Source organism: Pelobates fuscus, chromosome 3 (genome assembly GCF_036172605.1).
Source record: "Pelobates fuscus isolate aPelFus1 chromosome 3, aPelFus1.pri, whole genome shotgun sequence".
Taxonomy (NCBI): Eukaryota; Metazoa; Chordata; class Amphibia; order Anura; family Pelobatidae; genus Pelobates; species Pelobates fuscus.
Genome location: NC_086319.1, coordinates 169823305 through 169851301, shown reverse-complemented (window position 1 = coordinate 169851301; position 27997 = coordinate 169823305). Strand labels below are relative to the sequence as shown.

The following is a 27997-nucleotide window of genomic DNA, read 5'->3' as shown; positions in this document are numbered from 1 at the left end:
ACAGTCACCAACCTATACGCACAATCACAAATACACACACAAAATCACAGACCCACACACACCTACAATCACATACCTATACATACTCAAAAATGTCCCCCCCCCCCTCTACAAAGACCCCTGTCCCCCTACAAACCCATTCACAAAATAACTGCTCCCTCTCAAGACCCTTGCACACACAAAAAAAAAACACTTTTAAATCCTGCTCCTCCGCACAGATTGCTACGCCCACACAGAGTGTCAGAGCGCTTCACTGTGAGGGCGGAGCATGTGGACAGCACGGCATTGCGGGCCTCCGTATTCCTCCTCCTGCTGCCACCTACGCCACTGAATGGACTCCCTGCCTCCTCTCTGCCTCCCTCTCTGCCCGACAGCACAGACATCCGTCTCGTCACAGCAACCAAGCTGCACTGCTAGTGTTCCTGGGCCGCGAGTTGGACAACCATGATTTACAGGGTTATTAACTAAAGTGTGAATTCAAAATTAAGGTCGAAATATCCAAACTGGAAAAATTCTCCATGTCAGCTATGCTTTCAGTTTGGCTATTCTGGCCTTAAATTTTAAATTCACTTTGAATTCTCACTTTAGTAAATAACCCTGATAAATACAGTAAAGCTAAGAGAGGAAGAATACAATAAAATGATATAGCAGGGTTACGTAATAAAGGGAGAATTCAAAATGAATTTAATATTTAGGACTAGAGTAGCCGAACTGCAAGCATAGCTGATTTAGAGAATTCTTTAAGTTCGGCTATTTTGACTTTGAATTCTCTGAATTCCCTTTTAGTTCTCATTTTAGTGAATAACCCTGTTACTGTCTCTTTCATTTTGTGACAATACCTTCACATTAGAGTGTGAATTTGTCATGAACTCATAGTGGATTTCAGATTTTAGGCCAACATAGCCAAGCTTAAAACATAGCTGGCTTGGAGAATTTTTCCAGTTTTGCTATTCTCACTTAAAATTAGAAATCTACTTTGAATTGTTGATAGACCCTGAAATTCTTAATAATAACTTAATAATTCTAAACTATGCTGTATGTACGGTAAGTTGTTTCAGCCACAAATCTTTGTCAGCTGCTTGTAATGTGTAATTTTTTTTGTTTTTTTGGCAGGCACATATTGATGAGAGTTGTACAACAAAAGCTGAGTATTTGAATACTCAGATGTATTACCACTTGTAATGGAGTAGATGAGGATAGTTACTGCTTGGCGAAAGAAAGTTAATTATGCTCTTCATTACCACCTCCTGGACAGATTTAGTATTGCAATCTGCTTTGCTCCTTTTATTATTTCAAAGTTGCTAGTCTGGTATAACATAGGCATGTCACATGTGTATAATCCATCTGCAACCAGGGTTTCTTAAAACATGAAGTTGGCACCCACTCCCTTTTCCCATAAAAACATATAAATAGTGAGTTGTGGTGAGGCTTCTTAATGCAGCTAAACTGATCGTTCCTCTTTGTTGGAAAAAAAACTGTCCCCCCAATCTGGTGTAATAGGTAAAGGAAGCTGAAACTATTTAGAATGTGTTCTCAAAACCACTGCAACGCACAAACTAACATTATTTACATGATTCTATTGGAACAATATTACTTCTCTAGCATTCTGCGCCTTGATCAGGCTTGAAGGGGTAAAGGAATATACAAACCAGGCCCAATATTTTCCGTTTATTTTCCGTTCTGCATACAAAATACTCACTGTGTATAACCACTTCATAACAATAACTTCACAGATACTATCAATTTCTTTTTACTCAGGGCAACCCTACCACCAGTTGTTTAACATGATCTGGAAAACTGTAATAATCTACGGATGTCATGTTGTATTATGCTCTATGGACATCCATGCTCATTCCTGTATGGCAGACACCTCAAACTCTTGCCCCCAGATTATACTGAACCATGATCTGCCAAGTGTTCCTATTTAGAAGGGACATTCCCTATTTTGGGTACACATGTCTCTGTCCCTCTTTTCTGTCCTTATGTCTCTTTTCTATATTCCCTTACATTGTTGGTGTGTCTGAATGTATAACAGAGCTCTGCAGCAATAATACTCTCAGTCTGAGCAAATAAGGTACATTGTTCTTGTTCTAAATTATTTTTTAACACGCAGTAAATTGTCATTAGTAAGTCACCTTATGTAAAACACATGAAAGTGTCCCTCTTTGTCCAATTGGAATATTGAGAGGTATGCACGATTATGGACATCTATTGCATTATAAGAATTCTGGTTCAACATGCAGGGGCCCATAGTTTGAGATCCCTGTTTGTATGGCATTGCTTTGCATGATATCCACCTTCATTAAATTTCTGTTTGAAACTGTGCTGGCCATAGTTTTACACAGGCAGGGTTGTTCACTAAAGTCAAAATTCAAAGTGAATTTCAAATAGAAGTCCAAGAGAGACAAACTGAGAAAATGATCACACAGTCAGCTATGCTACCAGTTCTGATACTTTGGCCTTGAAATTGAAATAACGATGAATACACAATGCATTCCCAACAATCCTCATTTTAGTAAATAAGCTGGACATAAGTAATTGATGGGGCTCTGACTCACTGGATGCTTATTGGAAGTAAGCAGGAAGGAAGAACATTTCACAGATTCCAAATATCTGCCATATAATTCACACTTGGGAGATACAGTGTGGATGTTTCTCATTGTGTTGACAGTCATTGCCAGCGCAAGTTCCAGATGTTATCCTCAAGTTGTTTTTCACAGGCAAATCAACAGGACAATGGGCAGCATTGACATGGTTGGGAATGATGAGTTTTTCTGAATTTCCATTCTCTCAAGACCTGTGATCTGCATGACTATACAATACTACACATTCACACAACTTCACATTGTGAAATACAGTGAAAATTCACAAATTTCATCTAAAATTGCAATTCATATATAATTACTAAAGTCAATTTGGAAGCCAATCCAGTAAAGTGCATCAACAGTGTTCATTCGATGCAGAGCAAGTTAGTGGCTTGTTAAAAAACGAACACAGAAAAGCTCTCAATGTAAAGATACCCCTTTCCCCTTCTATTATTGATGATTATCAATATGTGTAATATTATTATAATGCCCATTATAATAGTGCAAAATTGTAAAAAAAAAACATTGAAAAAACCATAAGAACTATATAATCGCTGACTGAGTATCATGAGAAATGATTAGCTAATACTGTAATATGGTTATATATACACATTATAGACCTACGGTATGTAAAAGTAGACTAAATTATACACAAATTTGTCGAAGAATAGCATAAACAGCAAACTATAGAATGCAAAAACAAAACTATAATAATACATTTATTTCAATATAATCTCGTTATGATAATTATTGATGTTTAATAAAATCCTATGAGCAGCCTGACTGCAGGGTGAGTTACTCCTGGTGCCTCCACGTATGTGAGTTCATTTGTCAGGATGATAAATCAGGCAGAACAATAGTTGGCGGCTTTCACAAACACACACACACATCTGCAGAGCAGGTGAGGATCCGCAGACTCAGGTACACATCACATGGAGACAGGAGTGGGCCTATTTAAACAAACAGAGGTTACCCTCCGTGACGGACTGACCTGACTCCAAAATAGCTGTCAGGATGTGACTCCCTACAGGACTGCTGGTGGTGCACAAGACTTAATTTATATCAGAAATGTAATAAATCAACTACAATGTGAAAATTGTCATAGAAACCACAATTACCTAGCTTTTACTGTCACTACCCAGTCCTATTCACAATCAATACACAGTAAGAATTCTATATAAGTGTTTATTATATATGTCATACACTGGAAATAAGGCATTCAGAAACATCCACACTAGTGATTACTGGCTGAGCATCGTGGGGAATGCAGTTCACAAATATCTGCAGTGCCATGGTTGGCCGTCACTGGTGTATATGATAAAGTATGAGTTGAGAAAAGATAGTAATATCAAAGGGTTCTACCCGGAAACATGCCTTCTGATTTATGAAGTGATCGACTATATCTAAGGATTATAACGCTGTAACGCAATGTACTCGTTTTGTTGTCATTTGAAAGATGGAATGGATGACCTGACCATCCTGGGAGACTGCATCTCTGATTGTTAAGATGTTATGTTGCAGTAGCCATCTGAGCTATCTTATTAGTCAAGGAGATTTATATTTCCAACTTTTACTTCTAAGTATATACATTTTACTATTTCAAGATATACTGTAATTATTAAAGGGAAGCTATAGTTTCCTGTAACAATCGTTTTGTTTTTTTGTCTATAAATTCCACTTCGATCAGTGTAGCCACTGAATACCCCCATTTAATGTAAAAGAGTGAAGACTTCCTCAGCTGCCTGGTCACATCTGCCTCAGCCGCCTGGTCTGCCTCTGTCCTCAGCGGCATGGCTGCTGACTATTCCATGTTCTCGTCCAATCCAATGCTTCATAGAGAAGCACTGGGACGCGATATGCATGTGTGGCAAAACACTGCTCTCTCTGAGCAGTGTTTGATTAAAGAACAGAGTTTGATTGGGTTCGGGACGCAAAAGTGCGTGTAGTGGCTGTCAGAAAAAAAAAGTATAAAAATGTTTTATATTGAAGTGTTAAAATGACAGGGCCACTTTGCTGAAACCGCTTCATTGAGATAAAGTAGTCAGGGAGTCTATAGTGATTGTTTAATCAGTAGACATGATATTATCACTAATGTTTTCATTGCAGTTTTCTGGCATTATTTTTTGGATACTTGGCCTGAAAAGAGTTACTTGGATATTTATATTCAAAACCTACAGATGTGACAAATGTGGCAAACACTAGAAGTGTAATCTTGCAAACCTCCCAACTATCCCTTAACTTGTGTACCTTCCCAATAGGATGCTAGGTCTTACCAGAGATCTGCTCTTCTAGACTTTTAAAGAAATTAACTTGCTTGGGTATGAAGTGTATAACTGTACAAGTGTAGCTATATTGCTTAATGCAACAAGTTGCATACTGTGCAACAAAACACCTAATCAAACATTTAGATGAGTTTGTACACTTAATCTAAATGGACTTTCCAGACACTTGGACAATGTTGATGGGACATCCTGACTTAAAGTACATGCTCAAAATTGTCCAATTTGTGCACATACTAATAAACATATCAGTATCTTATCAGTTGCTTCTATCCCAGAGTCATTTGTTTTAAAGGACCATTAAATGCACCCAGACCACGTCACCTCAATGTAGAACATTGCAGTTTTGTGGAAACTGTGATGTTTACATTGCAGTGTTAAACACACCTTTAATGGCAATCTTCCTGACAGCCACTAGAAGTGCTTCCTCTACAACGACCTAGTGAAACGTATCCATGTGACCAAATGCAGCTCATAGGAAAGGATTGAATTCAATGATTTTCTATAAGAAGCTTTTGATTGGATGCACACACGGCTCTCGCTGCATATGTGCATCATGTACCCAATGCTTTTCTATAAGGGCCCTTGGATTGGACCATCGGGGAGAGAATGACGCCAACCCGGCATCACTGAGGAGGTTTGCTCTGTTTGGGGATCACTGAAGATTAGAGACAGAGAGGAGGACGGCCAGGAGGTAGCTGTTATATGAAGAGTAACACCCAGAAAGTGGTGCTAGAATGGAAGAAAGGTGAATACATCAATATATTTTACACTGATTACATCATGTATCTGTATATATGATTTATTCGATGTATATGGGAGGAATTTCAGGTAAGTAATTTGTTGGAAACCTGGAGAGAAGTTAATTATGCTTTCAGTTTGGCTTCTCCGGCCTTAAATTAGAACTTCACTTTGAATTCTCACTTTAGTAAATAAATAGTGTCAGTTGCTGACATCTGTTTTGACCAATCGTGCCTAACACTGGTACTGCAGAGGTTTGTGAACTACGTTTCCCATGATGCATTCCTGCTTTAAGGGGTCTTTGCATATTTAGAAAATATTCTCTAAGGTTAAAACCCCTCTCAGCGTGTGGTGCCCTACAGTTGAAGCTAAAGGTAGTTATACTTACCTGAAGCTGTACCTTGCAGGTGCCACCATCTTCTTTTTTAATCTGCCAGGAGCCCATGCCACTACTGTACTCTCTCGCACATGTGCAAGAGTATCTCATGGAAGCAAAGTTCTCTATAGAACAAATCTCATGGTGGAAGCTGCACATTTTGTCAAGTTTTGTCAAATGCAGACTTGCTCATAATAGAAAGTTGTCACTACTTTGTGTTATGATATATCTTTCGTTTGTGTTGCAATTTCATTTGAAATCCCAATGCAGTCAATGTGAGTATTTCATAAAATTGTTATCTTTATGAAATACTCGGAGATTATATTGTGGTGGCCTTCCCTCTTACTATCCCTTTCCCATCTAACCCAAAGGTTACGTTATTTTTCAATGTTTTCACTCTTTTTTTTTATTAGACTATTCTCAGATTCTCTGGATTTTTGAGGATCAATTTCCCCCTCACTGACCCCCTCCTCACAGCCCTCTCCAGCCCCAGAACATGGTGACAGAGACGTAAAAATCTTTGTTGCTCACTTGCACCACTCAATAGTGGGTTGTTGTCAGATCAAACCTGGGGCAAATTGATTTCAGTACTTTTATAAATGAGTTGGCCCTTATCTTTTATTTAAATGGTAACCCTTTAATAAGCCATAACAATCATTCTATAGGGTTTATACACTAAACTTCTAACTGTAGTGAGTTAAACTCTGAAGGCCAAATTGTAGGCAAAAGAGCTAATCTGGAAAACAAAGAGGTGGGTATGTTTGTAAAATGGGTGGGTTCACCCATAAACTGGGCAGGCTAGTCTATCATATATCAGGTTGACCAACAGCCTCCCTGCTGCCTGCTTGTGTACATGAGCATGTGTGTGTGTGTGTGAGTGTACATGAATGTGTGTTTGTGTACAGGAATGTGTGTGTATGATTTAGTGTGTGTATATAAACGTTTGTGTGTCTGTGTAATTCTGTGTGTGTCCGTGTGTGCTTGTGTGCTAGTTATATATCAATGTGTTTGTCTGTGTATATGTATTATGTACATGTATCAATATATGTGTGTACATGACTGTAAGTGTGGATATGAATGTGTACGTATAAGAATATGTATGTATATACATATGTATGTGTATAAAAGGAGACACTTTCTTTTTTTTTTTTTTACAGTTTGGTAGGAGAGGGGCGGCATTTCTGCCCCAGGTACTATGTAATCTACAGCTCTGCTTCTGACACAATCTCTGCATGGTCTTAGTGAACTGTCTAGTATTTCACACTGCATTCTGAAATCACATCAGTTTAATAGCAGAATTGCTAGGCAAATGTCAGAACATTTATTGGGACCCATTTTTTCCAAGGTAAGAAGCCCAAAATGTGGTTCTATCCTAAAAAAATGGATTAGTTGGCAGTTATGCTTAAACATTTGTGACTGGGTTTCTTTAGTGTTGCAGCTGGTTAATGACTGAAGTAATTTTGTTAAAATCAGTAAGACACCCCCAGGCTATTATTGACACCCAAATTGAGACAGGTTTGTACGAATAATACGGATACAAAACATCTGCAAATATTTGGGCAGCAGCACAGTGGCTAGACTATTGAGAGTCTCTTTTGTTAATCAACTTGAAATCAATTTCACAAAAAAACTATGAAAAAATCTATGATACTATGAAGTGTAGTGTTATAGTTTGCATAGTGTCCCTTTAACTGTGATTTCCTTTTTTTTGTTGTTTTTTTTTTTTTTTTAATAAAGTGTTGTTTTCAGACAGATTTTGCCAAGCCAAACATGCTGACATTCCTAACACCTGTTGCCAGTCACTCTGCTGGGCAAATGTGCGAACAGCTGGCATATGTGCTAGTGTGTCCTATTGTGTATTCCCTCCCTGCCTCGCATTAATAAATTTGATTGTTTTCTGTGAATAAATTGGTACTGTAACCTATGGGTTACTGAGCTGCATCAGGGTAGTTTTAAGGTGTGTTATTTTTGTCCCTCTGCATTTAAACGACTCTGTAGGCACCAAGACCACTTCACCAGAGATGGTCTCCAAGGGGCCATCTGATTGCGCAGTGCGCAATGCACACTATTCTCTAGTCTTCCTGATGGAAAGCACTAGATTGGCTGAGATCATTGATCACCTTCTTAACACTGATAGCTGGGGCCCGGTCACCTAAACGGTGACTAGGGCACTATAGCATTAGGTATACATATTTGTAATCCTCATGCGATAGCATTCCTTTAAGCAATCGTGTCATAAACTATTCAATAATATTTCACAATAATATTTCACGAAGAACAGAAAAGGTGGGAATTGACCTGACAATGTACATTGTAATGGATGAGAATTTTTTATGCCAGGGATTACCTTTTCACGTATTCCGCAACTACGTCGACCTTTAAAAATTACTCATCACTGCAAGCCTGGAGAGTGGAACCATGGTCTATTTATAATAATCGAGGTGTAAAACCATTATGGCAAGGTAACACATATCGAACAGGTAACATTAAATATGTACGTCATTTAATAATAATAAAGAGAAATGCTCTCGACCTACACTTTTTTTACTTTTGTGGTAGACCTATAAGGTGCCGTGCCGTATTTAACTGCAAATGAAAAGGAGCAATTGCCCAGTTATGTGTAAACAGGAGCTGGAGACAGGGCAGCCTGTGATCTACCTTGAGATAGGACAGGGGAATCTGAATTACCTCCTCTTCCAATCTGCAGACATTCCCAGTGTGAGCTCCTATTTATAAGGAGCCTGTATTTCATGGTAATCCTTTGAAGAGCACTCTGTGGGAGTCATTGCTGACTGGGAGAAAGAGATAGGGAATTTCAGCAAAGAGAAAGACAACATACATGGGGACAGGCCACTTGGAAAGTGCAGGATCAGAAGGTGGATTTAAAGACAGGTGCAGAGATTCGGCAAAATGTGGCAGGCAGAGAAACAGGTAAAAAAGAAAAAAAACCAAGAAACTGAACAAATAATATTGGAGTTAAGCTGCACAAAGAGTTTAACAGGAACTTTTGCGTTTGAGATGAGAGTATTTTTGAATCTGTCAATTAAAGTAGCTCATTTATATATTTATATATTTAAAATGTATTTTGATTACGTGTACAAATTATCTTATAATTGTCATAGAATAATGTACTACTAGTATACTGTAACTTTGTGGCACATATTTTTCTAATTTTGTCAGCTAGGGTTGATTACACTTTGAGGTTTACACACGAAACTGAATTGAAATTCAAATGGTAAATTTTAGGCTAAGATTGCAGATTTGCAAAACTCCACTGTAGTCATGGATTGGCTCTTTTAACCTAAATTTTACCGTTCAGATTTCAATTTGCTAGGATTTAAACCCTTTGAAGATCGCTAAGCATTGACATCAAAGGGGAGTTTGCTCATAAATCAAAACAGTAGACCTTTTAGAAAACTGAGGACTCAATTCTAGTAAAGTGATGAAACCAGAGGATCATGGGGGGTATTACTTATCTGGATGTTGGTTTGTTATATGGAGATGTATAGGAAAAACAATAACTTCAGTTAAAATTGTTTTATTGCTGATTGCTGATTCTACCTTTAAAGGATTAGTCCAAGCACCATAACCACTACAGTGGTCTGTACAATACCTACAATGGCTACAATGCCAGCAGCCCTCTGGTGTTGTATCCTATGGTATGACTTCTTACCTAGGGTCTGTTAGGTGTTGCTCCCTGCTTCTGAACAGCTGGAAGTGAGATTTGGAAGCTCCTGCTAGGAGTTTCCATTAGCTCACCTAAGCTAAGCCCTTCTGTGTAGGGCCTGCTCATTGGCTGAGAGCTTTAGCTGATCTCTGCCAGCCAATGAGTTAAGTCTGGCTTAATATTGTCCTATTATCCCCTTCTCTACCAAGATCTTTGCAATACAAAATGGCCACCAATTTTGTTTTGTTTTGGTTTAATTTGTTGTTTTTGTAAGTAATGTGTGAATAGTTCCTAAACCTCACTTTTCTAAGTTAGTTTGATAACCAATACACCACAATGTCATAGAACAAAACCTGTCTGCAATCCACTTCCATTTCAACTGAACAAATGTTACTTCTGGTCCATAGATTATTTCAACCAATGTTCCAATTTTAATATTTCAATGCTACATAATGCTTCTTACTGCTCATAGCTTTAGCATAAATTTAGCAGGGAATTTCTCGAGTCTGTAGCAGTCGTCACTGACCTCACATGCTATCTACAAAGCCACCAGGAATACAATCTAAGCGGAATTACTTCATGAAATGTTATATTTCACTAGCAATATGATTAAAACAAGTGACTGCATGTACTGTATATGTCTGCCTCCCCAGACTATGTGAAGGTAGTACTGTAGGGGTTAAGTCATATAGTACGTCATACAGCATTGCTCAACATGAAGATATATAGATGTGGTAAATGAATAATAATGAACAAAGATCCGTCTCACTATGTTAATGTTTAAATATATCCTATTTTTGTATACATTACTTTTCTTTTTGCTATGTCTGCTTCCACTCCGAATCACTACACACACACACAAGCATCTTTCCATTGGTTTAGCAGGAAGGATTCTGCTGTACCAAGGAGTTTAAAATATTCCCTGTTTTTGGAACTGTGTAGAATCAACTAGGGAACTGCATATTTTACAGCTTAAAAAAAACTTTTTCGAACCTAACTAATATGGCCTAAAAGTGTGATTCTCATCTGGCAATTAATTAAATGAATTAGCTAAAACTAATACAAGTTCGAAAAAATGACTTATTGAAGTGTGCCTCAGTCCAAAATAAGTTTGTAAATGAATGTACTACAGAAGTATGACATTATGATTACACTGTCTGTACACTTAGTAAAGATTGTTTCACCCTGTGTAGGATGTTAAAAGATGTCTAAATACCACTGTGAGCCTGCCCTGTGTATACTCTACATTCACGTTGTCTCTGTCTGTGAATTTGATTTAATTGATTTAAACACTGCCTTCACCTTCTTAATATGTCATATTACAAATTATTTAGTTGTTTTTGTCTCCCTATTTCTTTGTATTGACTCTCAGTATGGCCCTTTATGTTTTTGATTGCATATTTATTAGTAAACCTAAAGGTACACTATAGTCAACTGAACAACTTTAGCTTAATGAAGCAGTTTTGGTGTATAGAACATGCCCTGCAGCCTCACTGCTCAATCCTCTGCCATTTAGAAGTTAAATTCCTTTGTTTATGAACCCTAGTCACACCTCCCTGCATGTGACATGCACAGCCTTCCATAAACACTTCCTGTAAAGAGAGCCCTATTTAGGATTTCTTTATTGCAAGTTCTGTTTACTTAAGATTTTCTTATCCCCTGCTATGTTAAAAGCTTGCTAGACCCTGCAAAAGCCTCCTGTATGTGATTAAAGTTCAATTTAGAGATTGAGATACAATTATTTAAGGTAAATTACATCTGTTTGAAAGTGAAACCAGTTTTTTTTCATGCAGGCTCTGTAAATCATAGCCAGGGGAGGTGTGGCTAGAGCTGCATAAATGACAGTGAATTGAGCAGTGAAATTGCAGGGGAATGATCTATACACTAAAACTGCTTTATTTAGCTAAAGTAATTAAGGTGACTATAGTGTTCCTTTAAATCTCTTGATTCAATTTCAAATTTCACTATAGTGACTGACCTGATCCCTGTGTGTGAATGTCCTCCTGTTTTTGTATTAGGGTCTTGTTGGCCTCCCTTCTCCAGTAAAGTGAGTGGGTCCTATACAGTGAATGGGCTCTGTCTTCATACTTCTCTATAGTGACTAGCCCCTAACTCTACACCTTGAGTCTGTTTTTTCCTATATAGTTACCGGACCCCATCTCCCTGCTAATCTAAAGATGTTAATATTGGTCATTTATTTTTTTATATCCCCTCTTGTATTAATGACTGTGCACTGTCTGTCTCCACTCCCCCACTTCTGAACAATATTTGGGACCCACTTGTTCCTTGTTTATGGTCTAACAAACACCCTGTCCAATGTATTATCTATTACTACACCCTCACCCCATCTAATATATTATCTATCACTTCACCCTCACCCTGTCCAATGTATTCTATATACCAACATCCTTTACCCCATCCAATGTATTCCGTATAACTACACCCTCACCCTGTCCAATGTATTATCTATCACAACACCCTCACCCCATCCAATGTATTATCTATCACTACACCCTCACCCCGTCCAATGTATTATCTATCGCTACACCCTCACCCCATCCAATGTATTATCTATCGCTACACCCTCACCCCATCCAATGTATTATCTATCGCTACACCCTCACCTCATCCAATGTTTTATCTATTGCTACACCTTCACCCCATCCAATGTATTATCTATCGCTACACCCTCACCCCATTCAATGTATTCTGTATAACTACACCCTAACCTCATCCAATGTATTATCTATCGCTACACCCTCACCCCATTCAATGTATTCTGTATAACTACACCCTAACCCGTCCAATGTATTATCTATCACTACACCCTCACCCCATACAATGAATTATGTATAACAATACCCTCACCTTGTCCAATTTATTATATAAAACTACACCGTCACCCCATCCAATATATTATCTATCACTAAACCCTCACCCCATTAAATGTATATTATATGTCCCTACACCCTCGCCCCATACAATGTATTCTATATAACAACACCCTTTACCCCATCCAATTTATTCAGTATAACTACACCCTCACTTTGTCCAATATATTTTATAAATCTACACACTCACCCCGTCCAATGTATTCTGTATAACTACACCCTCACCACGTCTAATGTATTCTTTATCACTACACCTTCACCCCTCAATGTATTATCTATACCTATACCCTCACCCCATCCACTGTATTATGTATCACTATCATCACCCTATCCACTTTATTTCCATTTTTACAATTCGACCTTATTAATGTGATCACTCCTCATTCTCTGTAAGCCCTCCTTATCACTGTATAGTGTCTCCTGTGAAGTATTTAATTTCCAGTCCCTCTGTTTGTTGTTTCCCACCCTCTGTCCCAGTTCCTGGCATTGCTGAATAATACACTCAGTGCTGGCCAGGAATAAAGCAGATGAGAGCCCCAGACCCTTCCCCAGGTAATAAAATGCTAATGAGAGCAGTGGAGGTGGAGGGTGCGCTGCGGGGTTTGTCCGGCAGGGGGAGGCACTGAGCAGTTCTCTCAGAGCCCGGTTCGGCACGCCGTGTCTCACTCTGTGTTTGTCTCTCAGGGCGCCCTGTGCTGCTGGAGATCCGCGGGGCTGCGCTGTCCGAGGGGCAGCATGAGGGGCTTCCTGCAGCTGCTTCTGGTTACTGCCCTCCTGATCTGCTGGAGGCAGCCCCACGTAGGGGCCAACTCATGGTGGTGAGTACTGCACTGGGAGTGGGAGCGGGGCTGGCACTGAGTGAGAGTGGAGAGCTGATGGCTGAGTGTCATGGGAGTTAGCTGAGAGATCGTGTAAAACAGGTACAGCAGCGACTCTGATAGTGAGTGAGTGAGTGGGTCAATAGGTGACGGGGTAAGTGTGAGTGATTGAGATTTTGATTAATGTGGAGAGATTGGGGGTGATGGATGGAAGGATGGATGTGAGTGATGGGGAGAGACTGGGAAACAGGTGGAAACGGAGACTGAATGATGGCATGGGTGTGAGTGTTAGAAAGATGGAGGCAGAGGTGATGGGGAGCAAGTAAGAATTAATTGGGAGAGTTAGTGTAGTGTGCGGTGATGTGGATAGCATAGGTCTAGGTGATGAAGTATGACTTGGGGTGGGTGTGGTGGTGATTGGTTGAGAGTATGAGTGACAGTGATGGTTGTGATAGCAAGAAAGTTAGTGGTGGGGTAAGAGTGAGTGATGGATTCAGTGAGCATTGGATTAAAATAGGGATGGTGGGGAGAATATGGGATTGGTGGAAGAGAGTGGGAGATATACGGACAAGGGATTGTGGACTCCATTTTGCCAACCAGAAGAAAGTGACAAACTGTTATATCAAATGCAAGAATTAGATGAGCTGAGTGTGAGGATGCCAAACACTTTATCCTTACTGTGCTCAGGGTGTGGTAGGGTGTGCTACCATAACTTGTTACATGGTGAGAATGATACACAGTGTCTAAAATGGATTAGATCAGGGTTCATGGGATGTTTCAGAACTGTGGGTCTTGTTCTCATCCAGCCTGAATGATAATTCAATATTTTCCACATATTTAATGTTTCCTGTGAAATACCTTAAAGTGATGTTTTGCCTGGTTAGCAATACTAGAGGATAATCTGTGTTTGAGTCTCAAAACGCATGAAGGACTACAGATTGTCCAAGCTTGGATTAAAGTCAGTTCCTTTCTTACCCCATCACTAATTCCCTTCCACTCTCTTAACAACTGTGGGATGCACAAACACTCTTGGCCTGTCTGCTTTAACCTTTTCTGGGGTGAGCTGTAATTTGCTGGAGGGGTCTCAGCTAACATGATAACAATTTTGATTGTTGTTGGAATAACTCATGTTAAAACACACTGTGAACAGCAATTCTTCCTGTCTGGTCAAGGGATAGATCAGGGGGACGAATACATCTTAATACACAATTTTATTCTTTATTTTTTTTTTTAACTTGGCCTTGTTTGGAGTTGCAAAATACAGAAAAATCTGTAAACATTTTTATAGACACAACTTTGTCAACAGGGTTGAATACATAATGCTGATTTTCCCAATACATTTACTTAAAACATAGAACAACATAGCTGTATTGGAGAATGTTTAGAAGGTGTTGGTCTACAGTTTCCAATTGTCAATGCTCAACAATTCACTTATTTCATAAATCCATTGGCATCTTCACATTTTAGATGTCCAGACAATAAAACCATCTTTGCTGTGTGAGTTGGGATACAGCATTACTAACACTTTTTAAAGAAATAAATTACCTCTTTATGACTATTTATGTGAATTGAGCAAATTATTTTATTTTGAAAAAAAAAAATACTTAATGTTGTTTTAGGTTTATTATTTTGGAGCTCTGTGAATCTCCTTTACATACACATTCCCTACATTTTCTTGCAGTGGTGCTTGTTGATACAATTATACACACCACATATTATTGGGAGTTTTATTACAGTGTTGCTCTATGTTATATTTATACATGGCATATTGTTGAGAACTGGTATACAGTCATACACCAAGTTTTAGCACTTAACATTTCCCCCCCCCCATTTTTGGTTGAATTGGGTGCTTCGGAGACTGTTTCTGTAAAATGTGGGCTGTGTGATATTGTTTCTGTTAGCACTTTGTTATACAAGGAGTTTAGGTTGGGAGCTCTGCGTTATTTTATTGTCCAGCTGCCTGCTAGTGTAATATATTGTCTGATTATACTCTGTATGTATGTGGTAGTGTGTGAGTGGTGGGTGGCATTGCACACGTATTGTATGATTTGCTGATTCTGTTCTATTGTTTATACAGGTCCTTGGCACTAAACCCTGTACAGAGGCCTGAAATGTATATCATTGGGGCCCAGCCACTGTGTAGTCAACTATCAGGACTTTCCCCTGGCCAGAGGAAATTGTGCCAGCTCTACCAGGACCACATGGTATATATTGGAGAAGGGGCCAAAACAGGCATCAAAGAATGCCAGCACCAGTTCAAACAGCGGAGGTGGAATTGCAGTACAGTGGATAATAACTCTGTGTTCGGCAGAGTTATGCAGATAGGTGAGAAAATAGCATCAACTACAATTGGTCAAATGTATTGTTCTTTACACTGTTGAATGTAAGTCATAGTAATGAATAATATTTTGTACTAGCAGAATCAGGGATCAGTAGAAGCAAGACTCCTGTCTACGAGAATGCACCTATACTGATTACAAAACAGCAAATGTACTTCTTGACTTTATTTCGTTGCCTCTAAATTAAGGAGCAAACAATTAAGAACTGTGTATTTTAGTTTAGTTGGGGCACCTAAGAATTCTGTACCTATACACACCTGAGATGTAATTCTGCTCTGAGTAAAATGGAATTATGTTATAAGTAATTGTATAACTCTAGATAAAATGATTATTTTGGACATACTCTCCTTCATGATAATATCCGACAGGAGCATATGTAAATTACTCATTTGCAATTATTTACTTGATCTGCTAATGGGGCTGCATAGTGATGTTGTTAACAAGTGAAAAGTCTAATTTTTCGTCCCTCTTAAGGAGCTGCACTTTATGTGAAACAGCCCACTGGATTGCAGTATGTTATCCATATGCTAATCCACACGTTGGCCCTTTCTTTTAATCGAATTGGGCATTATTCACTAACCTGGAAATACAAGAGGGAGTTTCAAAATTCAGCTAAAATAGACAAATTGGAAAAATAGCCAAAGTAGAGAAATATTCATGATAAGCCGTATTGACAAGAAAAATCCCTATTTAGTGAAAAACCCTAAGTTTAATGTCACGTTATAAAGTTGTTGTTTTTTTTAAAACAGATGGTTAAATTGTTGACGTTATCTTGTTCACAGATACAAGTATACAGATTAAAATGGACAGGTATTTTACCTCCATGGTCTCAGGGAAGTGTCTTATATTATCTTATATTATCTTATTATCTTATAATATAAGTCTTATATTCATGGCAGTAGACACACACATCAGTTCCCCCTATTGCAGGAAATGGGCAATTTTTAGGCTTGAAGCTGTTATGGTAAAAGGAATCAGAATGGCTGAATTTTCAAATGATCACAATCTGTTAGAAAAACTTGTCCCACAATTATTTACAGAAGTCACCATTAATGTCTACAGGAATATTTGTAGATAAATAATTTTAAACATTTTTCTAACAAATTCATCATTTGAAAATCTTATCCAAAAATATAAATTTGTGGCCACAGTCAGGAAAAGACCATAGTTTGCACCTAACTTTTATTTTTTGTTTGTAAATTTGTCTTTATTAAGTGGCAATTAAGTGGTAATGGCAATATATCAGTTAATAGTTGGCAGAAGATAGACGTCAGACAATACCACATTTTAACATAAATTAAAACGTATCGGTATGAAAAAAAAAAAGAATGTTGCTCAACGAGAAAGTGAAGTAATGACAGATGTATAAGCCACATGGAGGCTGCTGGTCTCAAAAGAAAAAAAAAAAGATATCAGTATATCAATATGGAAGGAACGCCATGGAACTCCCTGTACTTTAGCTTATTAAAGAGTGCGTAGGGGTAACTAAGCCAGTTTTAAAATATTTAGGACAACTTGACTACTCTAGTCTATATTTTACAAGTTGATTGTTAACTCGCCCCTCCCCCAACACTCACACACAGGTTAGCGAATAAACCCCTTTGTAATGCATTGAAAGTACTTATAACACACATAGAGTCAGGTTTTTGTTGTGTAAAGGTTTTATTGATGTGAACCCAGTGGATCATGACTGGAGAAATGCAGAGGAGCAATTTTCATGGTAATACATTAAGACTCCCTGTTCATCTCACATATTTTAGTTATGGTGAAAAATATATTTTTTTTATTGGTCAATGTTGATAAGAGGAAGTAATATATATTTTGATCTCATTGTTAATAACTAACATTTCCAATATTTCCAACGGACAAAGAGGGACACTTTAATTTTAGGTGTGTAAGTAGGTGTGTGGCCAGGGGCAGGGCTGTTCTGAGAAGCTTTTTGGGACTTACTTGTAACAATTTATGCAATTAAAGCATAATTTAGAACAGTGGTTCCCAAACTAGTCTTCATGGCCCACCAACAATCCATGATTTATGTATTTTCCCTTTTTTTTCTTGCAATTTAAATACTGACAAAACCGGCATTGTTGTTGGGTCACAATGACTGGGTTGGGAACAACTAATTTAGAACAGGAACAATGCATCTTATTTACACAGGTTGATTTCTAAACACATTTAATGTAGTTTAAAGACACATTACTGTGAGTATTATTGCTGTGGAGCTCTGTTATACTCTCACAATAACGACATGGAGCTCCTATTCCAATAGAAAAGAGGGACTGAGGGAATTGGGACCAAAATAGGGACTGTCCCTCCTAAAAATGTGTGTTACATGCTGGAGAAGTGGAGATATTAGCTTAGATCTTTCATACTATGGCCTCAATTTAATACTTTTGGATAAACTTGTCAAATTATTTAAAATTTATGTTATATTTTTATACATTACATTTATATAGTAACTTAATACAATATAAATATTAAACGTTTATCTGAAAATATTAAATCATTTGGAAAGCGTATCCAAAAAATATTAAATCGAGGCCAATGTTTCCTATTAATCACAGCAGGCACAACAATCTTTCCAGCAGACCTATGGTTCTCATTGATGTAGGAAATAGCAGCACAGGACAGGTTTTCTATGCTAATCTAAATCAGAGAGTGCCGTTATAAAGATAAGATCGCAATATAAACACCTATACCTTTTACAAGACAGAGACTGATAATTCCTTACATGAGGACATCATTTTATTTTAGAAATCTGCTCTGCGGGCAGTGTTTATCCCTTGTCTTGCAGGGCACTTGGAATTATCCACAGATCATGGTTTGCCTAAAATAGCCATTCTCTGCTTCTACGCCATCACAACTTATTTCAGAGTCAGGGATATTTTGTATATTCACCCCTTATTCCAGGCAGTTATCAGTTTAACTAAAAACTGCAAATCTGGTCCCCAAAAAGGTTTTCCCACTTGAATGAGAATGGAAAAAACCTTTAGCTATCTCCCCAAGTTGTTGTCCCCTATATTTTGTATAGCTGTGGAGGCAATGAGAGTATATATTATATATATATATATATATATATATATATATATATATATATATACACACGTATATATATATATTGACTTGGACACCGTGCAAATCTCCCTTGTTTTTAGTTATATTTATTCTTTTGCTTATGATATTAATAATTCTACTTTTTATCAGCTGCAAAGAAATGTATCTGTGTTAAATGGTAATATTAATAAAGACAGCAGAAAGGTGGTTGGAGGCAATGTATGAGTGTTTTATGCATGATCCCTACTTTTTCAATTCTCTTGGCACAGTGTACATTGTTGTTCTTTCTTTCAAGGGAGTTCTGCTTAAGGTCAGTAATAATGAGTGATAGGTTCGATCTGACCTTCCTGGTAATTACGACATGTTCTGTCTAAACAGCAGTTCAGTTTTTTTTAATATGTCAAGTAATGTGAGGACAAAGAAAGCAGGCTAGATATATTTGGCCAACTGACTAATCCAGAACAATGCATCTTAGTATATGGGACATAAAGGGTTAGTTAGCCATATTTCAGCATTTGGTAAGAGATAGGTGAAGTATATCAACCAGTATTTTGAAGCTACACGTAGTTTTGTTAATGGAAACTCAGTGGGGGCACTAACCACTAAGCCCTCTTTTAGTATTTCATGTTCAGCTAATGAAGGAAAGTGGTGCATGGATGGTACAGTTGGAGTAACTAGCACACTCTCCACCTAAATTCCCTATGATGGTGTTGGTGTTAGCACTAATCAGTGCCTTGATGTTCCAGCTGATGTAATAAAAAAGGGAATGCCAGGGACATAATAGCATTTATCTAAAAATGGTGGCTTTCCTGTTCCTATAAAAATGCTTGGCTTCTCTCTGACACTATTTTTATAGGTAGTGGGAAGGTGATATCCTGTTTGTTTGGTCATCAGTCAAAGATTTAGGAGCCAGACATATGTACTAGCCAGTGTGAAAGCCAGTTAAGAGGTACATCCGCAGAGTCCATCGTCGTAGCATACTTAAAAGATTTAAGAGCCAGTGTTAGCATTTGTAGGAGCCATAGCTCCAGGGGTCTGTCCAGTGCTCCTCTACAGAATCTATTCATTGAGTGTGAACTTCTTTGTTAGTCAGTTTACCGCTGTGAGCACTTAGCTGATTCACAGCACAGCTCCAATAACCCTGCTTTAGAACCCATGAACTTCACTGTTAACTCAAATTTGTGGATGAACTTAGGGGATAACCAATGGTTATTACATTTCTCATGCAGATTTTCGTAGTATGCTCCAGCCATTGGATCCAATGAAACCCACAGGTTAGGTCAATTTTGTGATAAATGTAAATGAATAAGGCAAGTAGCAGTTGTTTTCCCATTGCCTAACAATGGAAACATTTCAAGATAGACAGACAGAAAGATGGATTTCATAATATTTTAAAGCGATGCAGAATAAGTTAGCGCTATACAAATATCAATAATAATAATAATATTAATAGATAGATTGCCAAACACACAAGTAAGCCCTCGAAGGTAGTCCCTTATTAGTCCCATGACCCTGTTAGCATTTGTTCTAATATGTCTCTTATTTGCTGTTATATCGCATCTGCACAATTGTAAGGTTCTGCTGAATACGTTGATTTGATGGTGTTAAATAAGTAGTGATGATGATGATGATGATGGTAACAAAGCTTTCGTAGGTCTGGTGAACAGTACACTATTTCTGAGGGGTGGTTATATACATATATAATCTATATAAAAAATACGAAAAAATTAGAGCACTCACCAGATTTAAAATCAATCAAATTAGTGTATTGAAGTTCACATATAAACAAATAAACATTTTGGAATTTATAGGGCTTTATCAATTCTGTTAGCCCAATAAAAAAGGTATTACAAGATACAAATTTGATCTGTTTTTTATATGTGTGTGTGTGTGTGTATATATATATAATTGGACTCAAAATTTCAACTTGCTAATAGCCATTTGTGAATAAAAATGTAACCCTGGCAAGTAAAAATTCATGCATTTACAGAGTACTTTGTAAGAACTAGTTAGCAGCATAGAACTTTAGTATGTGTGGATATATATATATATATATCTCTTGCACTCCACCAAGTGCCCAGTGCTTGTCCAGCCAAGGATAGAAACATTAATTACAGAGGATAGCACTCCAAGGACTTATAAGATATAACTTTTATTTACCTTCCAGTTAAAAAATGGTCAACGTTTCAGCTTGATTCCCTCAAGCTTTCATCAGGACATGACATTGTCCTAATGAAAGCTTGAGCGAATCAAGCTGAAACGTTGACCATTTTTTAACTGGAAGGTAAATAAAAGTTATATCTTATAAGTCCTTGGAGTGCTATCCTCTGTAATTAATTTTTGTGTATGCGGGTGTATATATATAAAAGGGCCGTTAGTAGGCACTGGACATTTAAAACTGTGAGGTTGGAGTTTAGAGCTATATGGATTTTGTAGATATGTTTAATAAAACATGCAGTAATGATTACTCACCCCTCCATGTGGGTAAGGGAAATTTAGTTGATCTAGTATCCTGTTCCTGCCTGATTTGCCCCCAGGGTCCTGCCTCCCGTCCTCAAGGGCAAAAGGATAGTAAGTCATGTTCTCTAGAGACCTACTGCCCTTTTATTGAACTTTAGGGAAAGTAAGTCATTTGGATGACATGTCTTAAGTTCCCCCTGGAAGGTTAAGATCTGTGCAGGCTGAAGGGCTGGGGAGGGTACTGTGTAGTATTATTTGTTTATTTATAAAACATCCACACATTCCACAGCAATAAACCATGGGTAGATGCTGCATACCAACATACAAATAATTAGATGGAGTGGAACAAATGGAGAGGAGTGATAGTCTGCAGGAGTATTGCACACTGGCAGATAATGGGGGAGGTGGGTTTGCAAAATTCTCAGAAATAAAAGAAGGAAACTACCGCTGCTGAGTTAAATTACCCCCCATCCCCAGGTTATGTTTAGGACAGTGCGGTCTGGGGTCACTGGTGGTCTGGCGGGCCTGGGGAGAACTGTGACACATTGGTATAATCCCCTGATGTATAGCAATGTGAGAGGGTTACAAAGTGTTTTCTAAATATACTAAAACAAATGGAACTGTGAGATCTTACATAGTTACATAGCTAAAAAGAGACACGTGTCCATCAAGTTCAGCCTTCCTCACATCTGTTTTTTGCTGTTGATCCAAAAAAGGCATATCCCCCCCCCCCCCCCCCCCAAAAAAAACAGTTTGAAGCAAAATTCCTTCTTGACCCCAGAATGGCAGTCAGATTTATCCTTTGATCAAGTAGCTATTACCCTACATTGAAATATTAATATAACTGAATACTATGTTTATAGAAGCATGCATCTAGTAGTTGCTACTTAAACATCTGTACAGACTGGTAAAAAACACTTCTTCAGGCAGAGAATTCCATATTCTTAATACATATACCACAAACAAACATTAAAATAAAATACTTTGCTATAGATGTGGCTACCATAAGGTATAAATCTCCCCTTTGCTGTGATAGTTAGTAATCTACGTGCACAGCTCTCTGATAGACCGCCAGAAAGTAGAAGGGGTCTTAGAGGGTATAGGGTCTGTGAGGGCTGGGAGCTTGCTTTCACTCTCTGTTATAGTACTTAATATAATATCCATGGCATTATATAGAGCAAGCATGTAAAACTTGTTAGAGTGAGGACAGCAGATAGGCTCTTGTTAAGATAAGTGGGAACATCTGGTATTGGGTTACAGTGAATGAGATAATTTGATGTAGTTGTAAGGTGAGTTACATCACTTCACTCATGTTGTTGGTGCCATGTTAACAGATCAGACAGGAGTCAGATGCAGTATTACCTCATACATAGGATTACTCAATGCTGGTTTCTGGTGTAGTGTTACAGTGAGTGAGCTCACTTAGGTTCCTTATCAATAAGGACACTCTGGTTCCTGGTGCAGAGTTACAGTGAGTGAGGTCACTCTGGTTCCTGGTGCAGTGTTACAGTGAGTGAGATCACTCTGGTACCTGATGCAGTTTTCCAGTGAATGAGGTCACTCAGGTTCCTTATCAGTAAGGACACTCTGGTCCCTGATGCAGTGTTACAGTGAGTGAGATCACTCTGGCCCCTGATGCAGTGTTACAGTGAGTGAGATCACTCTGGTTCCTGATGCAGTGTTACAGTGAGGGAGGTCACTCTGGTCCCTGATGCAGTGTTACAGTGAGTGAGATCACTCTGGTCTCTGATGCAGTGTTACAGTGAGTGAGGTCACTCTGGTCTCTGATGCAGTGTTACAGTGAGTGAGATCACTTTGGTCCCTGGTGCAGTGTTACAGTGAGTGAGGTCACTCTGGTCCCTGATGCAGTGTTACAGTGAGTGAGATCACTTTGGTCCCTGATGCAGTGTTGCAGTGAGTGAGATCACTTTGGTCCCTGATGCAGTGTTACAGTGAGTGAGATCACTTTGGTTCCTGATGCAGTGTTACAGTGAGTGAGATCACTCTGGTCCCTGATGCAGTGTTACAGTGAGTGAGCTCACTTAGGTTCCTGATCAATAAGGACACTCCGGCCCCTGATGCAGTGTTACAGTGAATGAGGTCACTCAGGTTCCTTATCAGTAAGGACACTCTGGTCCCTGATGCAGTGTTACAGTGAGTGATATCACTTTGGTCCCTGATGCAGTGTTACAGTGAGTGAGATCACTCTGGTCCCTGATGCAGTGTTACAGTGAGTGAGATCACTCTGGTACCTGATGCAGTGTTACAATGAGTGAGCTCACTCAGGTTCCTTATCAGTAAGGACACTCCGGCCCCTGATGCAGTGTTACAGTGAATGAGGTCACTCAGGTTCCTTATCAGTAAGGACACTTTGGTCCCTGATGCAGTGTTACAGTGAGTGAGATCACTCTGGTCCCTTGTGCAGTGTTACAGTGAGTGAGATCACTCTGATCCCTGGTGCGCTGTTACAGTGAGTGAGATCACTCTGGTTCCTGGTGCAGTGTTACAGTGAGTGAGATCACTCTGGCCCCTGATGCAGTGTTACAGTGAGTGAGATCACTCTGGTCTCTGATGCAGTGTTACAGTGAGTGAGGTCACTCTGGCCCCTGATGCAGGGTTACAGTGAGTGAGATCACTCTGGTACCTGATGCAGTTTTCCAGTGAATGAGGTCACTCAGGTTCCTTATCAGTAAGGACACTCTGGTCCCTGATGCAGTGTTACAGTGAGTGAGATCACTCTGGCCCCTGATGCAGTGTTACAGTGAGTGAGATCACTCTGGTTCCTGATGCAGTGTTACAGTGAGGGAGGTCACTCTGGTCCCTGATGCAGTGTTACAGTGAGTGAGATCACTCTGGTCTCTGATGCAGTGTTACAGTGAGTGAGGTCACTCTGGTCTCTGATGCAGTGTTACAGTGAGTGAGATCACTTTGGTCCCTGGTGCAGTGTTACAGTGAGTGAGGTCACTCTGGTCCCTGATGCAGTGTTACAGTGAGTGAGATCACTTTGGTCCCTGATGCAGTGTTGCAGTGAGTGAGATCACTTTGGTCCCTGATGCAGTGTTACAGTGAGTGAGATCACTCTGGTCCCTGATGCAGTGTTACAGTGAGTGAGCTCACTTAGGTTCCTGATCAATAAGGACACTCCGGCCCCTGATGCAGTGTTACAGTGAATGAGGTCACTCAGGTTCCTTATCAGTAAGGACACTCTGGTCCCTGATGCAGTGTTACAGTGAGTGAGATCACTTTGGTCCCTGATGCAGTGTTACAGTGAGTGAGATCACTCTGGTCCCTGATGCAGTGTTACAGTGAGTGAGATCACTCTGGTACCTGATGCAGTGTTACAATGAGTGAGCTCACTCAGGTTCCTTATCAGTAAGGACACTCCGGCCCCTGATGCAGTGTTACAGTGAATGAGGTCACTCAGGTTCCTTATCAGTAAGGACACTTTGGTCCCTGATGCAGTGTTACAGTGAGTGAGATCACTCTGGTCCCTTGTGCAGTGTTACAGTGAGTGAGATCACTCTGATCCCTGGTGCGCTGTTACAGTGAGTGAGATCACTCTGGTTCCTGGTGCAGTGTTACAGTGAGTGAGATCACTCTGGCCCCTGATGCAGTGTTACAGTGAGTGAGATCACTCTGGTCTCTGATGCAGTGTTACAGTGAGTGAGGTCACTCTGGCCCCTGATGCAGTGTTACAGTGAGTGAGATCACTCTGGTACCTGATGCAGTTTTCCAGTGAATGAGGTCACTCAGGTTCCTTATCAGTAAGGACACTCTGGTCCCTGATGCAGTGTTACAGTGAGTGAGATCACTCTGGCCCCTGATGCAGTGTTACAGTGAGTGAGATCACTCTGGTTCCTGATGCAGTGTTACAGTGAGGGAGGTCACTCTGGTCCCTGATGCAGTGTTACAGTGAGTGAGATCACTCTGGTCTCTGATGCAGTGTTACAGTGAGTGAGGTCACTCTGGTCTCTGATGCAGTGTTACAGTGAGTGAGATCACTTTGGTCCCTGGTGCAGTGTTACAGTGAGTGAGGTCACTCTGGTCCCTGATGCAGTGTTACAGTGAGTGAGATCACTTTGGTCCCTGATGCAGTGTTGCAGTGAGTGAGATCACTTTGGTCCCTGATGCAGTGTTACACTGAGTGAGATCACTCTGGTCCCTGATGCAGTGTTACAGTGAGTGAGCTCACTTAGGTTCCTGATCAATAAGGACACTCCGGCCCCTGATGCAGTGTTACAGTGAATGAGGTCACTCAGGTTCCTTATCAGTAAGGACACTCTGGTCCCTGATGCAGTGTTACAGTGAGTGAGATCACTTTGGTCCCTGATGCAGTGTTACAGTGAGTGAGATCACTCTGGTCCCTGATGCAGTGTTACAGTGAGTGAGATCACTCTGGTACCTGATGCAGTGTTACAATGAGTGAGCTCACTCAGGTTCCTTATCAGTAAGGACACTCCGGCCCCTGATGCAGTGTTACAGTGAATGAGGTCACTCAGGTTCCTTATCAGTAAGGACACTTTGGTCCCTGATGCAGTGTTACAGTGAGTGAGATCACTCTGGTCCCTTGTGCAGTGTTACAGTGAGTGAGATCACTCTGATCCCTGGTGCGCTGTTACAGTGAGTGAGATCACTCTGGTTCCTGGTGCAGTGTTACAGTGAGTGAGATCACTCTGGCCCCTGATGCAGTGTTACAGTGAGTGAGATCACTCTGGTCTCTGATGCAGTGTTACAGTGAGTGAGGTCACTCTGTCCCCTGATGCAGTGTTACAGTGAGTGAGATCACTCTGGTTCCTGATGCAGTGTTACAGTGAGGGAGGTCACTCTGGTCCCTGATGCAGTGTTACAGTGAGTGAGATCACTCTGGTCTCTGATGCAGTGTTACAGTGAGTGAGGTCACTCTGGTCTCTGATGCAGTGTTACAGTGAGTGAGATAACTTTGGTCCCTGGTGCAGTGTTACAGTGAGTGAGGTTACTCTGGTCCCTGATGCAGTGTTACAGTGAGTGAGATCACTTTGGTCCCTGATGCAGTGTTACAGTGAGTGAGATCACTCTGGTCCCTGATGCAGTGTTACAGTGAGTGAGATCACTCTGGTACCTGATGCAGTGTTACAATGAGTGAGCTCACTCAGGTTCCTTATCAGTAAGGACACTCCGGCCCCTGATGCAGTGTTACAGTGAGTGAGATCACTCTGGTCCCTTGTGCAGTGTTACAGTGAGTGAGATCACTCTGGTCCCTGATGCACTGTTACAGTGAGTGAGATCACTCTGGTTCCTGGTGCAGTGTTACAGTGAGTGAGTGAGATCACTCTGGCCCCTGATGCAGTGTTACAGTGAGTGAGATCACTCTGGTTCCTGATGTAGTGTTACAGTGAGTGAGATCACTTTGGTCCCTGATGCAGTGTTACAGTGAGTGAGATCACTTTGGTCCCTGATGCAGTGTTACAGTGAGTGAGATCACTTTGGTCCCTGATGCAGTGTTACAGTGAGTGAGATCACTCTGGTTCCTGATGCACTGTTACAGTGAGTGAGATCACTCTGGTTCCTGGTGCAGTGTTACAGTGAGTGAGATCACTCTGGCCCCTGATGCAGTGTTACAGTGAGTGAGATCACTCTGGTTCCTGATGCAGTGTTACAGTGAGTGAGATCACTTTGGTCCCTGATGCAGTGTTACAGTGAGTGAGATCACTTTGGTCCCTGATGCAGTGTTACAGTGAGTGAGATCACTTTGGTTCCTGATGCAGTGTTACAGTGAGTGAGATCACTCTGGTCCCTGATGCAGTGTTACAGTGAGTGAGATCACTTAGGTTCCTGATCAGTAAGGACATGCAGGCCCCTGATGCAGTGTTACAGTGAGTGAGATCACTCTGGTTCCTGGTGCAGAGTTACAGTGAGTGAGATCACTCTGGTTCCTGGTGCAGTGTTACAGTGAGTGAGATCACTTTGGTCCCTGATGCAGTGTTACCGTGAGTGAGATCACTCTGGTCCCTGATGCTGTGTTACAGTGAGTGAGATCACTTTGGTCCCTGATGCAGTGTTACAGTGAGTGAGATCACTCTGGTCCCTGATGCAGTGTTACAGTGAGTGAGATCACTCTGGCCCCTGATGCAGTGTTACAGTGAGTAAGATTACTCTGGTCCCTGATGCAGTGTTACAGTGAGTGAGATCACTCTGGCCCCTGATGCAGTGTTACAGTGAATTAGGTCACTCAGGTTCCTTATCAATAAGGACACTCTGGTTCCTGGTGCAGAATTACAGTGAGTGAGGTCAATCTGGTTCCTGATGCAGTGTTACAGTGAGTGAGATCACTCTGGTCCCTGATGCAGTGTTACAGTGAATTAGGTCACTCAGGTTCCTTATCAATAAGGACACTCTGGTTCCTGGTGCAGAATTACAGTGAGTGAGGTCAATCTGGTTCCTGATGCAGTGTTACAGTGAGTGAGATCACTCTGGTCCCTGATGCAGTGTTACAGTGAGTGAGATCACTCTGGTCCCTGATGCAGTGTTACAGTGAGTGAGGTCACTCTGGTCCCTGGTGCAGTGTTACAGTGAGTGAGATCACTCTGGTCCCTGGTGCAGTGTTACAGTGAGTGAGGTCACTCTGGTCCCTGGTGCAGTGTTACAGTGAGTGAGATCACTCTGGTTCCTGGTGCAGTGTTACAGTGAGTGAGATCACTCTGGTCCCTGGTGCAGTGTTACAGTGAGTGAGATCACTCTGGTCCCTGATGCAGTGTTACAGTGAGTGAGATCACTCTGGTCCCTGGTGCAGTGTTACAGTGAGTGAGAT

General features: G+C 40.2%; 1 protein-coding gene across 2 annotated transcripts in view; it reads left to right on the top strand.

The window, feature by feature from the left end:
• The window catches only part of WNT5B (Wnt family member 5B), a 190564-nt gene that overhangs the window by 144618 nt on the left and 17949 nt on the right, over window positions 1-27997 (top strand). Inside the window, exons 1-3 of one of the 2 annotated variants that reach the window (XM_063447676.1) lie at window positions 9855-9917; window positions 13224-13357; window positions 15435-15682. In XM_063447676.1, the coding sequence (XP_063303746.1) occupies window positions 13275-13357; window positions 15435-15682 (331 nt within the window). In that variant the 5' untranslated portion in view covers window positions 9855-9917; window positions 13224-13274. Of the gene's footprint in view, window positions 1-9854; window positions 9918-13223; window positions 13358-15434; window positions 15683-27997 lie in introns of those variants that run through there. The other variant, XM_063447675.1, reaches the window with a different exon arrangement.